This window comes from Poromitra crassiceps (genome assembly GCF_964638095.1).
Source record: "Poromitra crassiceps genome assembly, chromosome: 1".
NCBI lineage: Eukaryota > Metazoa > Chordata > Actinopteri > Beryciformes > Melamphaidae > Poromitra > Poromitra crassiceps.
In genome coordinates, this window is record NC_139623.1 from 16,836,278 (window position 1) to 16,853,454 (window position 17,177).

The 17,177-nt window shown below is 41.8% G+C and overlaps 1 protein-coding gene across 1 annotated transcript in view; it reads left to right on the forward strand.

The window, feature by feature from the left end:
- The window catches only part of clip2 (CAP-GLY domain containing linker protein 2), a gene marked incomplete at its 5' end in the record, with an annotated part of 71,948 nt that overhangs the window by 31,734 nt on the left and 23,037 nt on the right, over positions 1 to 17,177 (forward strand). The window contains 6 exons of the mRNA XM_083641112.1: positions 528 to 652; positions 4,405 to 4,618; positions 6,855 to 7,052; positions 8,803 to 8,906; positions 10,634 to 10,694; positions 15,969 to 16,073. Of these exons, the coding sequence (XP_083497238.1) occupies positions 528 to 652; positions 4,405 to 4,618; positions 6,855 to 7,052; positions 8,803 to 8,906; positions 10,634 to 10,694; positions 15,969 to 16,073 (807 nt within the window). The remainder of the gene's footprint in view (positions 1 to 527; positions 653 to 4,404; positions 4,619 to 6,854; positions 7,053 to 8,802; positions 8,907 to 10,633; positions 10,695 to 15,968; positions 16,074 to 17,177) is intronic.

Sequence of the window (17,177 nt, forward strand, 5' to 3'; positions counted from 1 at the left end):
GTAACGTTCTGAGATCTTAGGGTTAGGGTAGGGGGAGGGGTTAGAAACAGAAAATCTCCGTAAACCACGCCCAAACCATGCCCACCCCTGTAGACACGTACGTTACCATTTTACTATTTCGGAGCTGAAATTGTAAAATAGCAACGTTGCTCTACAAACGTTGCTATTTTACAATTTTTCTTTTAGATCGGGTTGGAAAAGCCCATGGAAAATCACTTCCAAGATGTTTATCAGAGCAGCACCAGGGAGACTGAGGGGTGACAAGTAGCAACATCCTCTTTGTTACAGTAATGGGCTTTATGGGAAATGCAGTTTTCATTTTGAGTAATACTACCAATTGTGTCAATGATTGTCTCATGTGTTTACCGTAATCATACCAAGGTATCACAATGATGATATACTGATGCTTAAAAAGTGTTGCACATGGCACCTTTAAAAAACAATGACCATTATTAGTATTAATATTCCATTCATTTCACCTCAGTTGCAATGTAATTTGTCTGAGCATTTGTGCTTTGTGTTGTCAGGTGGGAGGCACTAAGATGGGAGCGGTGCGCTATATGGGGGAGACTGACTTTGCAAAGGGTGAATGGTGTGGGGTCGAACTGGACGAGCCCCTGGGGAAGAACGATGGCGCAGTAGCCGGGACAAGGTACAGACACGCACACACACACGCACACACACACACACACACACACACACACTGACTACGTTTACATGGACTGCAATATTCTGATATTAACCTGATTAAGAAGACAATACTCTGACTAAGACACTGCCAGCATTTTCTGATTACCTTAACCCGAATAAGGTCATAGGTCGGAGTAAGCAATAGTCGAATGAAGACTTTCACTACATATTGCTACATGTACGGCAGTCCAACTGCTTGATTGTTTCGCAACTTGTTTACAGAAGTAAAGAAGACGTCCTGTCACTAATGGTAGAAACATAGAACATAGAAGACAGAAAGGGTTTCAGGTTAAATTCAGGAGGGAAAATGTAAATGGGAATATGGAATATTCTAATTTATAAGCAACTCATGTAAACACCTTAATCAGAAATATTGTCTTATTTACACTGTAGATGAAGATCAATAGGTGGATTATTGCAGTCCATGTAAATGCAGTCACTGTCTTTCTTGTTTGTTTGCTCTCGCTGCTCCGAGCTCCCCAAAATTCCCTCACCACGAAATCAGGGAGAGGACTGAATGGTTTCCATCTGTTCATTTGTTGATTCATTTCTTCATTATCGGTTCATCTATCCGTCCATCATCACTTTGTTTGCTTGTGTCCATATTATACCTGCATGTGCTGGGCTTTGAAGGCGTCAGACATGGCTCATCGAATTTCGACAAAGCTTGGGCGAACTGCCGTGTTCCAGCATTTTCAGAATTTCACTGATTGGTCTGAGGGGAAAGCTACATTATAGGCCAAAACAAGATGGTATATTTCTTACTGATTGGCCCACACCCAGATCTGCATCTTTTTGTTGACTGTAACCTTGTTTATCATTTGCATTCATCCACTGTTTTTACAATCCATGAATGTCTCTCAACCCAGCACTTCTGAAATATGATCATGATCTTTTTAGCATATTACATCCACAAAGACTATTTTCAACTTGTTGTTTCTGGCCTTCTGAATCAGTTCAGTATTAACTTCTGAATCAGTTCAGTATTAACTTCTGAATCAGTTCAGTATTAACTTCTGAATCAGTTCAGTATTAACTTCTGAATCAGTTCAGTATTAACTTCTGAATCAGTTCAGTATTAACTTCTGACAGTAGCAGAAAGGAAGTCTCTAAATCTAAACACCAACAATGGTGTACTTTAACTTGGAGAAACACTAACAGTGTTCCTGTTATGGATGTTTGTGTTGTGCAGGAAGAAGACCTGATGCTGCAGCATGCTCGGCCTTCTTGTACTTATACTGGATTTCTTTTTGTACAATTAGCCACATCACTTATAATACCGTATTACTGGGGTGTAGTGCCAAAGTTTGCATTGGTAGTTTGTATAACTAGGAATCTCGCGCGCATAGCGCGTGAGACTCCTAGGCTCGCCCGCTACGCGGGCTCGAAGCCTTGCCTGCCCCGCAGCTCGCATGTCACTGATGACATCATCACTGAACTACAGCCTTGTGTGTGTGAGTGAATTTATGTTGTATGTATGTATGATGATGTCATCAGTGGGACAGACAGAGTGGGACAGACAGAGACACAGAGCCCCAGCTCCCATTTACGTATATACTGATGATGATATAACATTTCTGAATGAATAAAATTATCCATTTTTAGTGACAAAAACTGTTCAGACTATCATCAGTGGGCCCATCTATTCTTACCTGAGCTTAACATGGCAGAAATTAATGAATTGTGTAATTATTAATTGGAAAAACAAGAAATAGAGATAGCCTATAGAATTAATTCTGCAGGCCTACAGTAGTTAACGTTTGATGAAGCAACCATGGAGCAAAGCTACAATGATGTTTGATGTTCAAATTCCTCCTCAGCTTGACTAAATCAAAATATTGTAATTTATGTTTTGAAAAAGGATCATGACTATTATAGTTCTTAGATCATTCTCCATGCCTTATAACACCTTCTGAAATCCTCTAAAGTAGCTGTGATCTTTTAATCCAAGCTTATCACAAATCATAATGCATGGCATTGTATATATTACGCTTTTAATACTTTTAGTGATGATGGTTTGCAGTCAGGTAGCAGTGCTGCATCTTTCTTTCTTTTTTTGCTTCACATTTCTTCTAAAATGTGTATGTCTTCTAGTGCACAAACATCAATATTGATATCTCTTTAGATCAAACAAAAATCTGTTTATTGCTACTGTTTAGCAATACATTTAGATGTCTGTTGTTTTACTTATTCAAAAGCCAAGAAAGACAATGCCAGGACAATTGACATGTCATGTCCTGGACTGCAGGCTTACACTGCCCTCCCTTGTTCTCTTTCCTTCTGAACACAATGATCAGCAGTAATAACCGCTGTGAAACATAGACGAGACATGCTATCCATTCACCCTCATATATTTGTATAAGTAAGTCTTCATAATCCCACGTCCAGAGAGTTCCCCAAACTTTTGAGTAGCCAGTCAGATTGAAAACGTAGCCGGATCATGTTTGCGGCATTTGTTCCAGTGGTCCTTTTCCCAATTAATAAACAAACCTCAAATATCCATGAGTGTGACAATTGAAATAATACAAATAAACATTCTTATAAAGACCCAATGCTCAATTTAATTATAAATAAAACAATATCCATATTGCAAAACACAAACAGGCAATGTATTTTTAAGAACAAAGAAAATACTAATAACTGTATGTTTCCGACAGGATTTGGAGAGATTGTGGTGGGTGGACCTTGCTTGGACCCTCTTGGGGGGTTCGGGGGGCCATGCCCCCTGTAAGATTTTTTTTTACATTTTAAACTAAAACGCATGAATCTGGTTCACTTTGAGAACCAATTTAAGAGGCTAGATCAGGGGTGGGCAATTATTTTTCATGGGGCGCCACATGAGAAACCCAGATTTTTGCCGGGGGCCGAACAAATATTGTCATGCCGTAACCCAGGAACTTTGATGATAGAGAGGACCACAAAAAAAGTCCTTGCTACCAGAGGGCCAGATTTTGCTGAGGGTTGGGGGACGAATGGCGCTGGTGTGGAAAGATTTGGGGCATTTGACGTCAGGTTTAGAGGAATAACTAATTTTAAATTAACAGTTCTATTCAGTCTTAAACCACAATAATTGATCCTTTTCTCACTCACTCCTATGTCACCACTTGCTCTCCCTGCAGGGCTTGAAATTAACTTTTTTTTACCACCTGCCAATATGGCTGCTAGAAGTTACCAGCCAATTAGAATTTCCACTAGCCAAAATGTTTTTCTTGAAATAAACCAGAATATGAGTGGGTTAATTTAAGCATAAGTATCAGTAAGTGGCCCGGGATTCTCAAAGCCTGTGTTGAGGGTCACACGAATGTGTTGAGGGTGACACGAACAAAAATGCACTCTTGAAGTTAAATAAATCCAAAACCAACAAGTTAATTATTTACATTTTTACTTCAATGTAGAACAGTCATTTCTGACACATGAGATTACTTTTAGCCTTTTAGTCATAAAGATTATTGAAAGATATTCCATATTCCAGACTGAAATGTTATAACAGAAGTGGAGTATTGGCCAGAATGACATGAACATTTGGACACTTATTCAGCAGGTATCTTGTATCGTGCACTGTAAAAGTTTTTTTTTTTTTTATCAATCCATAAAGTAACCGGTAGGCCAGAGGCCAGTAGGCGGAGAAATCACTGGCTACCGGGGCTTGGGGAACGTCATCTGTAACTGCTAAGTAGAATTCCTAACCTTATCCTTCTCCCATCCTTCCTGTAGATACTTTCAGTGTCTTCCAAAGTTTGGCCTGTTTGCCCCCATCCACAAGGTGATCCGCATCGGCTTCCCCTCCACCAGCCCGGCCAAGGCTAAGAAGAGCAAGCGGATGGCCATGGGGGTTTCCTCCCTGGTCCACAGCCCCAGCAGCTCCTCCATCAGCTCAGTCAGCTCCGTGGCCTCCTCCGTGGGCGGACGACCGAGCCGAGCTGGCCTGGTAAGACAGAAACTCTAGCGTGACATCCTGAATACACTCAGGGAGAGTGTTCATATGTAGAATAAAGAGAAGTGGCTTGAAATGGCATGAATGTGTTCTAAAACCAGGAAAAGTAATGCCCCAAACTTTAAGAGACCTGTCAAGTTCTCTGAAATGCTAAGCAAGCTTGTTTTTTGTGTGTGAACAATAATATCACAAGTTACACCTATACAGTTTTACAACCTCAATCCCCGCATCTTGGTTTGGAATCTAAGTTTGTTAAAGTGTGTAAAATGATTTAAATTGAATTGAATGTTGAGTTAGATTGTCTTACTAAGCCGTTAGTAATTTTAATTTAGTTGTTAGTGTATACACTGAGGACATGATTCAATGAGAGTGCATTTCGCTCCTCTGTTGCAAATCAAACTGCCACAGACTGGTGCTCCCACCCACCCAAACAGCCCCTATCAATATTCTCTGAATCTATAAGACTAGTTTACTGGATTGCTGGCAACAGACTCAAATGAATGGGACGTTAGGGTATTTCAGTGATTTCAGCTTTTGGTAATTGGGAGCAAGATCTTGGATGGAATACCCTCTCTGTTAATTTGCTAAATTGTTGGCAACAGTGCCTGCGTCTGACACCAAGGATGGCGGCCACTCTGAATTTCCGTGCTGATCAGGTGTGCCACAATTAATTTGGCTAAGTGGTAGCACATGGGTACTGCCTCATTTGCATAGCCTCTGTAATAGGTAAATTAGTATGTGCACTAGCATCCCAAGCACAAATGCAAAATATGACTGTATGTTTTTCCCCTTCACATCGCTATTATTCATGCATGGTTTGTGAATAACCTGTCATTCAAATGTGGTCAGTTCAGAGGTGTAGTGCACACACTTAACACAGCGTAACCCCTCAGTCAATGAGGCAATGCATAGGTGTGATATATATCAATATATGGCTGTAAAAACAAAGATAGTGAGAGATTTTGTCATGAGAGATGTTTGTACATTGAGGGTTTCTCTGCAGAACCCATACAATGCCAATCCATCAAGGTGTGATCATTGAACACCTGGCGAATGACTGCAGTCCTTGATGCAATACTGGGTCTAAACCAAATTTAACCATGAATGCAAGACCTTGGTGACCTTCAGTAATCATCCAATGCCTTACAGATACCATATAAAGCTAAACATCTGAGACTGCATTCAAGTCCTGTGTCACTGTCATCTCTGTCAGTTGATCTTAGGTTGCTGCCGTTACTGTCATAACAATAATCTATTTTTTTGTCCGCTTTTTCTATTTATCTATTGTATTGTCATCTCAACCATCTAATTTCCCATCCTCAATGCTACTTGCAGCTTTTTGGCCTTGTATCCACTCCAGCATGTCCCTGTTAGAGAGAGCTCCATTCTTCTCAGTGTTACCCTGTACTGTAAGCTTATTGAATTGAATTCATAGGCAGGGAAGGAATCCTTTCCTAGAGCACACTCTAGTGGTCAAAGAAAATGGTGCATTTTCCACTAATTTTGCAGCAGTCAGAACTTGTTTGACAGCATCCCACAGTCTTTTCTTACATTCCGGTAATACATTTATGATCTGAAGGTTGATGGTACTTTTGGAAATGCAGTCACATTTCCAATGTAAATATAAAAAAAAAACATCTTATGTAGAGTTAGAGTTAGAGTTATATGGAATTTTGAAGGCTGATACAGATATTTTTTTAACCTACCATTAGCCAATGGTTTGTGCCAGTATTGAATGCCATCAAATTTGATCAGTTTCATGCCAACAGAATCCCCACAGTGACAAGGATTCACTGATTCCCCCTGAATTTCTAGTCATGTCAGGATGGAAAAGCCTCATTGAGATCACGGGATACTCAAAAACAACTTTGGTTATGTTCAGGCAAGTAAAACAACTTGGTAAAGTTAGGAGTATGGTTTTGGTTTAGGCTTAAATAACATGGGACATAAACGCAGCCCTCCGGTGTGAAAGGCAAGTGTTTACGCCCTCCACCCACCCTGACCACAGCGCCCTTGGCTACCACGCTATTTCAGGGGCAGACTCTATTACATTGATACACGTATCTAGAAATGTGATATGCAGCATATTTTTGGTTCAGAAACGTTGATATTCTAGGTATTCGTTGACTGCAGAAACATACAATGCCAAAGACAAATCTTGCGACCAGGCTGCTCCTCCATCTCATCTCTTACCGTTTACTCCGGATATTTCTTTCCTCCCGTCTGAAAGCTAACGGAGACGTCGTCACGCTACGCTCGTAAGATCTCGGGCACCACTGCGCTGCAGGAGGCACTGAAGGAGAAGCAGCAGCACATCGAGCAGCTGCTGACCGAGAGGGACATGGAGCGGGCCGAGATGGCCAAAGCCAACAGTCACATCTGTGAGGTGGAGAAGGATCTCGACGCCTTCAAGGCCCAGCACATGCAGGTATAATATGGACACAAGCAAACAAAGTGATGATCTGTCAAATGGTAGGCTAAATAGATGGCAATATCTTATTCAGGGTTCCTACACAGGTCTCGAAAGTCTAGAAAAAGTTAATTTGATCCATTCCAGGTCTGGAATTGTTTGGGAATTTAAAAAAAAAGTCTGGAAAAGTATGCAAAATGTTGTGGTTCAGGTCCGATACACGCATAATTATAGAGAGGCAAAGTGGTATGTCACTTCCTGCTTCAGCACTGTACCAGAGATTTTCGTCTATTCTGAGATTTGTGGGTGTGAAGAACAATCTTCATCTATACAGTGATATGACCTAGTTAGCAGGGGCAATATGGCTATCTGCGTAAATCATATCGAATGCCAGACAAAATCTTCAAAACAAATCAAGGTCTGGGAAAAGTATTGACTTTTTTAAATTGAAAATGTGTAGGAACCCTGTATGCTTCAGGCAGTGCAGGAGAAATTCTCCTGTCATCTATAAATGAAATTATACTGTATTAGTGACTCCAGACCTGATTCTGTGTGGTTCTGAGTGTGTGATTAACTGCAGCCTGGTTTTGGGTCAACAGTATGTCATAGTTTGATTATGAGCAATCTGGGAACCCAGAGTCTATTTTTATTTGAAAAATAGACTCTGGGACAGCCCTACCGTTTTTCCCAGCTTCCTGTACAGCGCACCTCTCCTGCCACCGTCACTTCCTTTTCCGCGTCCGTGCTCCACTGTTTACAGTCTAAATAGCAACTTGCACCGCAACTTTCCAGTAATTTTCCACTGTTGTTGTAAGACGAGTTGACGTCTTCTATGCAGTGTATTTCTGCGTTAACGTTATTAGCAAATAGCCGAAATGGACGCGGAAAAGGAAGTGACGGTGGCTCTTCCGTCACTTCCGCTTTGCTTTTCCGCATCTGTTACTACTTTCAACCAAACTACACTCACTAGCTGCTAGCTAGTTGCTACTTGAAACTAGCAGCAGCTAGCTAGCAGGTGTAGTTCGGTCGAAAATAGGTCCTACATAAAACTGCTCATAACAAGTCTGTGGGTTATCTTGAGTAATCGGGTCATGATTTCTGGAAAGAGACGTCTACTGTTGAGTTTTTCAATTGTATTTTTTTGGGCGCTTTGAGCATCACAAGCCAAGTGCCATCTGGTTCCATTGTATTGGAGAGAAGGCAGAAATCTCTACGGCTGATATCTCCAAAATGTAAACTACTAACACAAAACAATCTAAACGGATAAATAGCACTATAGGTGAGAGGAAGAATGTATTTTGGATTTTAGGGTGAGCTGTCCCTTTAAGGGTAAAGTTTCCGCCAATTATTTATTACTATTGGAATCATAATATTGTTTCCCTGTATTAGAAGTTGGTTTATTCATGGCATTAGGGAGACTCAATCAACTTCAACTTTATTGATATCCCGAAGGAAATTTGGTTTGCACCAGGCATTAGGACACAACAGGACAAAAGACACCGACAATAACAACCATCATCATAATACAATAACTCCGGGCAATCACAGGCTATCGATTATTCATATTGAAAGGTTAGCCAGAGTATGGCCAAAAGCTGGACTGCTCATGCATTTAAAGGTCACCATTATACATGTATATTGTTTATATGCTGTTCAACATAAACCAGCATCTGTTAAAGCAGCAATCATGGAATGCAACAATGAACTGCTGTTGAGTACATTTGGTCGAATCTTCTCACACAAGCACCTTTTTTATTGCTGACCGCAGTACATATCGGAGAATGAGGACACCCTGCAGCAAGTCAAGACCATGTTGGCCAGCACACAGAAAGATAAAGTGGAACTGGCCAATCAGCTTGAAGAAGAGAAAAGGTAATGTCACTTGTCACTACTTTATTACATATTATTTACACATTTGTTCATGCAAGATGAGAGCACGCCTCTGTTAACACATTCAGTGCCAAGGACGTCTGTGCACGTCCTAAAAAAAAGTAACGTTCAGTGCCAAGGACGTCTGTGGACGTCCTAAAATCATAATTCATATTATTCCATAATTCTGCTGTTTAAGGTCGTACCCAGCCAGTGAGCATGAATCCCTTCAAGGGATCACACGGCGCCACCTTAAACATCGTCACAGGAGCTGCTCCACCCACCTCAGATCCTTTACTTTGTACAGGAGACAGCGGAGAAAGCCGTGGAAACCGATGCATGCTTTCTGCCAGAGCCTATATATTGCTCCGTCTACAGCGAGAGTGGGCTCGGCTGCATCCGCGCTCACAACTGAGCTCTTATGCTTCTATCTATCTCCACACGATTTCCTAGAAAGGCAGCATCCGAAGCCGAACGGGCCAAGCCTTTTCGTTCAGTCGCGTTTGCCAGCGCGCATCATTTCCTTGATGCCCATCAAGGAAATGATGCGCGCAGCAAAGCTGGGATCTGTCCGGGGCAAAAACGAGTCGAGAAAGCAAACTCTGCGTGTGGGAGGAGCCCGCAGCTCAGAGGTGGAGAGGGGGAGGGGGGGGGGGGGGGGGGGGAGAGGGGTGTGTGACACACACAGGCTGCACAGAAACCACACCACACGCCACCACATCAGAAAACACCAGCCAGAGTCCACCCGATCTGTGCTCGAAATTAGAGTGCAAAAGGTATTCATAAAAGGGGCTATAACTTGGAAAGAAAAAAAAAACGACAGAAAACCCATGAAAGTGCACTTTTTTGAGAGGCTGTAATTTCATAATGGAACTGTCTAGAAACAAAATTTCTTCTTTGGAAGAAGCAGGAGTGTTCAATCTTTCATTAAAGTCCAGCCCCGTTAATATAGCCATAATAGAAAAAATTCTATAGCTGTTTTCAACTGAATGGAAGTGAATCTGGCACAGGCTCCAGACAATTTTACTGAAGCGCTGTGGCACTGAATGTGTTAAAGTCATACTGAAAGCAAAACAGAAAAGAATTCATTCTTCTAAAATTCCATTTAGAAGAGAAATTGTTGGAACATACAGAAGCGGCATGCTCCAAATGATTTTAAGCTTGGGCACGGCACTGAAATTAGGCACCGAAATCTGCGTTGCAATTTTGTTTGATACAGTAGGTACCTGGCTGTCATAAAGGAACCAGTGTCATATTGCTACCGAGTTTCAGTACCTGACCCTAATAGTGATGCAGAAAAATTATTCATGATATTAGTTACATTTTATTCTGCTGTAGTAGTCACAAATGCTTTGCTCATCACGCCGGGGCGGCTGTAGCTCAGGAGGTAGAGCGGGTCGTCCACTAATCGCTTTGGATAAAAGAGGTCGGTGGTTCGATTCCCGGCTCCTCCAGTCTGCATGTCGAAGTGTCCTTGGGCAAGATAATGAACCCCAAATTGCTCCCATTGGTGTGCCAGCACCCTGCGTGGTAACCTGCCGCCATCGGTGTGTGAATGGGTGAATGTACCTACTGACTGTAAAGCGCTTTGGATAAAAGCGCTGTATAAATGCAGGCCATTTACCATCACGATCATTCTTAGAGCAACTCAAATACTATTCACTGGTGGGTCCATGTTCCTTTGATGTTTTTTCTTCTACACCACATCCCATACAACTTTGTTCCTACAGGAAAGTGGAGGACCTCCAGTTCAGAGTGGAGGAGGAATCCATCACCAAAGGAGACCTGGAGGTATCTATCAGCACATATCAATACTCTCATCTTGTATGAATCATAAAATGTACGAGCAGTTTGTTTGGATGTACAAACCAGAGTTATCTGTGACGTTTGAGCAACAGAAAAGTATGAAAGCCAGCCGAATATTGATATTCAGTGTACCTTTAATCCTCATGGACGCGTATTTGTGTATATGTCCACACAAAGTTTGGGATCTATACAAGCAAACTTGAGAATGTTTTGTATTTGAACCTGAATGGTAGGGAAATCTAATATATTCCCATTCTGCATAGTGCATAGTCACACATGAGTGAATATGACAGCGCTGCTGACTGACCCTGCACTCACACTCCAAACGGAAACACGTAGAAACACATTTGTAATTACACGGATGACTGAAGTGTTATTTTTCTTTAATCTTTCACCCTACAGCTCTAAAATGAGATAAATAACTGTGGGATGTACGGTTTGAGATGACAGACTCCAAACAGACTTGAGGATACTGGTTTTTAAAAAGTCGTATAATACCACAATCACATTCTTAATCTCTATGCGCCAATCTTTGTGCAAATGTCGCCTAACTTTATAATATTCCAACATAATGTTCCGATGCTGCATGGAAGCCATATTGACGCAAAGAGGATAAGAAGACAATAGGCTTAATGTCTAATAGGATAAGACAGTGCAATTAAAAGGGTATCTACTAGGAAAGGCCAACTCTAAATATGAGTTTGTCAAAGCTCATATCAGTTAATCTCCCTGGGTGTGCAGAGCAGTAATTGACAGCGATGGAAACTTATGTGCCAGCCTTACAATATGTAAACTTCTGTAAGATTATTACATTCAATTATCTAAAAATGAGTAGACCTATGTCATACTTTTGTTGTTGTCTACTTACATTATCTTAAATGTTTCCAACAATGTTCCAACCCCAGGGAAATCCTCAATTCTATTTAAAGACAAGGAGCGTTTCACATGATCGCATGTAGATGACGTCATCGCCTCTTTCCTGAAAACGCTGATAAAAGGAACCAAGGAGAAACGTTCTAATGGTGCGTTCAAGAGGTCTCGTGTTTACCGTGAATATGACATAAATCCACTTGAACGCCCACCTCATGTGCTATTCACGACTTGGTATGTGGAAATTTTCTGAAAGCTTCGAAGCTCACGACTTGTGACGCTCGTTTTCACAAAATGACGGCCATGGACGTTGATGGAAAGTAAATATATTGACATTTTAGCTGTATAGAGCTTTTCATAGTCATTTTATAATATGTCTGAGGAACATGTTGATATTCTCAACAGTCTCATATTGTTTCCTCTGTCATTATGCCTTTGCATTTCCTGCATTAACGTAGTTAGCCACTCGCTAGCTAGTGGTAGCTAAATTGTTAGCATCGGTGGCTTCTAGTCAACTGCGCATGTTCAGGAGGTGACCCTTTGAATGCTAAGCATGTCGTGTACACGACTTCCGGTCTCGTATTCACGGTAAACACGAGCCCTTTTGAAGGCAGCACAATACTGGAGGAGCGGAGACACAAAACACCAGCACACAGCTCATGCTCAGGACCTCGCTTTTTTAGCTTTTGGACAGAAAATGATCCATTCTGATTTCTGTTCTGTATTGCCCACAACATGTTGGAGAGTTCATACACTCGAGGTTTCTCTCTAATTTGAACATAAAATGGTGAAAAAGGCAAGTCTTTCTGAGAGAACTGACTTTAAAGGGGGACTTACCCCCCCAGATTTCTGGCAAAACGATATTCTACTTGATTTGAAAACTCTGCAGGCAAGATGGTCGCCTATAGTCCCCTGTACCCTGGCAGAATTCCTAGCCCATAAACTAACTAACTTGGCCAATAAGTATGTAACATACAAAATAAAACAAACCGTAATGTCTTCATTTGATGTAGAATGCAGAGGACATGTAACTGGTTCGTTAAACTCGCATTCCAGGAATATTGTATTTACTGCAATGCTTCTAAAGTTAGCATAACTGGCGGGTGGCTCAGAGAGGCTGGTTGTCCCAGAGCCCACTCGCTTTGAGCCAGAACACACTCGATTTGGGGGCGGAACACGCCAGGATTGGCCAACGCCAGTGCCCAAAACTGTCAAATAAAATCATCGACAGACGCTATGGCCCGCTTCCCAACCCCTCTTTCTGCAGTATTTTCAGTGTATCAGATAGAGAACGTCCAAAATATAGCCACGTTATACACAACTAACTAACGCTGGTGATCCATATGGAAACAGTATTACTCGAAATGGTTAAAAGTTATATATCAATTTGGTCATTCAGTGGCGTTTTACTGCCATGTAACATAACTAACTAGCCGCTAACATTAGCCACAGTAAGTAGCAATTACCCATGATGCCTTGCGTTGTTAAAGGGCTGGCGCTAAAACCGGGTCCATTGGAGTGAATGGAGATGTTGCAAATCTCCTGGCGTGAACTACAGTAATAATAATCACATGAAAAAAACATTTTTCACATGAGTGGGAAAGGCGGGAGTTGGCCTAGGCATAGGATGCAACCAAATCAGCCATTTTAGAGGACACTTTTCCTGGTGAAAATGATGCATTTTGTACAATATGTAACAGTTTGGTCTCAAATGTGGAAATTTTGACCAGAATCCTTCACACACCACCCTAAAAGCCATATATATTGGTTAAAAGCTGAAAAAAAGTGTTTTGGGGGTTAGTTACACTTTAAGCGTTTGTTCACACCAGCTGAAGCTAAAGCCACGCTGAAGCTGAGCTCACGCTAAACCGGTCACACAAGAAGCACTCTCTTTTCCTCAGCGCCTCGCTCGGCACTCCTTGACCCCGCCCACAACACGCTTGGAAAATAGAACTGAATCCTGAACGATCGCTTCAGCGCAGCTTCAACGTGGCTTGAGCGTGGCATCCGCGCAGCTGGTGTGAACGGCTGTTAACTGTTAACAAGGACGCCGGAATGAAACTTGTGGCTTCAGCGTAGCTTCAGCATTGCTTGAGCGTTGCTTTGGCGTATGGTGACAATTTTTTTCACTTAACATTTTAGAGGTTTTCTATTAGTGTAAAAGATTGACTACAACTAAGTATAACATGATTTATCCTATCTGAAAGTACACATTCTCCTCTTTAACACGTTCACTGCCAACGACGTATTACTCCGTCAAAAAAAATCCAACGGTTGACTGCCACTGACGTATTACTCCGTCAAAAAAATGATTTTTTTTTTTTTGACCGTGGGATGTGCATCTAACCCTTTTACATCTCTTATATAATTATTGGAGCCACCGAACGTTTACAACCCATTCCACCGACCCACTAAGTGGCGACAGTGCTCTCCTGACTAGAGGAAGGCAAGCAAAAAGCAGCCATTCTCATGAAAATGGATTGGCGAAAACGCTTTCGTTTTCGCGCTGATTGCTGGCGATGCGGGATTGCAAATTTGCATAATAGATTACAGGTGGAACACACTTTGAAACACGCAGCATAAATATGACCCGAATCGCAAAAGCTTCATCAAAGCTCTCAACCAAAACTCCAAGAAGCGAGCGAGTCCATCCAGACTTCCTCAAACAGCGGCCGCGCAGACAGGCAGCAGCAGCAGCAAAGCAGTGAGACTGGTGACAAGCTTGTGACACGGCCGCTGCAGCCAAGAAGAACGCCCACGGAGGGAGGAGTTGGAAGCAGAGGGGGGTTTCCTGCTGTTATGGAGGAAATTACTGTTCAAAACTATTGTTTAGATGTCTGACGTCTTACTGATGCCAAAAATGAATGGTTAAAGTGACTGTTCTATCGAATTTCACAAAAAGCCGTTTATCTCTGAATAATTTTTCTGACGCTGAAACCATGCTGTATTCAACTGCTAATGCTTACATAACTACTAACTCTACAAACTAACTCTTTTAGACAGAGAAAGCACACATTCTATTAGTTCTTTTGAGATATTGTGTGTTCACAAAATCTTAGCAGAAAAGAATCCTCGGGTCTTGAAAGATGAGCCAGAATCCTCAAAAAAACCCTCTGGCAGAACCTACCTACAGTAAAAAAAAAACGTCTGGCAGTGAATGTGTTAACATGATGTCTAAACATTTATCGTATGATATTGTCTGAGCATGCAGTTATGCACACCAGCACCTCCTAGTGGTCGAATTTTGGAATTTTCGGGCAAACTCTAGTCTAAGGGCTAATGTACACTGCCTCCAGAACAGATGCGGTATGGCTCCGGTACGGCTGCGAACAGACCCACACTCATGTAATCTGTCAGACGTATGCGAGATCCGACAAAAATAGAACAGGTGCGTAATTTTTCCGTACTGCATGTATCGCCCATCAATTAACATGGGTGAGAGTCGATCCAGCAGTTTTGCCGGATCTGCAACGCAGCCGTAACGTATCTGGTGTACATTGCCTGTAAAGCCACAGCTCTACACTACAGTAAGCCCACTTAATTCTGACTCAAAATAAAGCCATCCTCGCTTGACCAAATTAATGCGCGATGATCGTTTACATCATAATAGTAGTAGACTATTGCATAACTAAGAAGACATATTTTCAGCTTTCAGAAACAAATATTCCTTGATGAGAATACATTTATTTGAATTGCAGTGGAAAACTATTGAGAATAGCCTATACACTCGCCGGCCACTTTATTAGGTGCACCTGCTCATTAACGCAAACAGCCCGCTCCTCAACACAGCAAATCATGTGAATTTTCACACAGTAGAATTCACAGAGAACGCTGCGAGAAACTAAACGCATCCAGTGAGTGAAAACGCCTTGTTGGATGAGAATGGGCTGACTTGTTCAAGCTATCAGAAAGGCCACAAATGCTCCAATAGCAGCTGTCTTAGGACACACACAAGTCATTGTCCCATATGATAAATGGGCTATAGCAGCAGATGGCCAGACGCTACAAGACAGGTGTACCTAATAAAGTTTAACTATCTATCTATCTGTATCCATCTGTCTGTCTAAAAAATACTTTTCTGCAAGCTTAGTCCCAACATCAGCATTGAGAATAACGGCCTAATATGTAAACTATTGCGGGGACGTCTGTCCTAAATCCCCAGCCCCCTCCTCCTCGTGGCTCGCCATCATGTGATCCACTCATCAACTCACTTTTCAGAACTTTTCAGTGCCGCTGTCTACATACTGTATCTGTTCACTGCTTTTTATGATCAATTCCCCTTCTGCCTGTGGCTCTGGGTCTCTCTTCCCCCTGCCAGTCTTGCTGTTTCTCCCTTCTCTACGACCATTTTGTCCTTTTTCCTGTCTCTCTCACTCTCTCTTTCCGTAGACTCAGACAAAATTGGAACATGCTCATATTCGTCAGCTTGAGCAGAGCCTGCTCCTCGAAAAGTCGAGAGCAGAGGCGCTTCACAAAGACTTAGAGAAGAAGAGGGTAAAAAAATCAAATCAAATGGCGAGCCCTTTTTGCCTGTAGCCGCTGTTTTGTGTGGTTCTCCGCCTGTTATGCTTGTGGTTGATGGCAGTGGGACTCACGGCTGCACAAGTCTCAGTCATACTCCACCTGTTTTCAGTGTCCAAACTTGCATTCACTCAGATTAGAGGTGCACCGATAGCAATACTTCAGAATTGATATGAGTGACTACTTGATCAATATGAGTACTGATTTGACTAGCACTCAATTTATTGTCCACCTATTATAAGGCAGTTACAAGTGCATCAACTGCATTTATTTCATCCTAAGAAATATAAATAAAAAATACAATAGTGATACATAAAAATTTAATATATATCATTATAAAATTGAAAATAGGCTACATAACTTAGGCTAGAGGATGTCACATTTCTCTTTTTATTAACTCTGGTCAAAGAAGTTGGAAACGAGCTAGCTAGAGCAACAGCAATCACAATACTACAGCTGCTATCAGTGCATCTCTCTTAACTCAAAATTTAAAGGTTTAGTTCAGATTTTTTTTAACCCTAGCCCTATTTGCTACTTACCAATGATTATGTTGATTGGTAGATTCCTTTCTCAGCACGATCCATGCTGTTCCTCATAGTAGCTCCAGATAGTAATAGCTACAAACCAATACAAGGTCAATGGGGTCACGCTCCTGTCGGTGCAAGCTGACTGAGGCTCACTGAAATGTCCTCCACACTTCACACATAGTACATTTATATATATATATATATATATATATATATGACTGAGGCTCACTGAGGCTCACTGAAATGTCCTCCACACTTCACACATAGTACATTTATATATATATATATATGACTGAGGCTCACTGAAATGTCCTCCACACTTCACACACACACACACACACACACACACACACACACACACACACACACACACACACTTCACACATAGTACATTTCAGTGAGCCTCTCAGTCAGCTTGCAAAGACAGGAGCGTGACCCCATTGACCTTGTATTGGTTTGTGGCCAACTATCTGGAGCTAGTATGAGGAACAGCATGGATTGTGCTGAGAAAGTAATCTACCAATCAACATCAGCATTGGTAAGTAGCAAA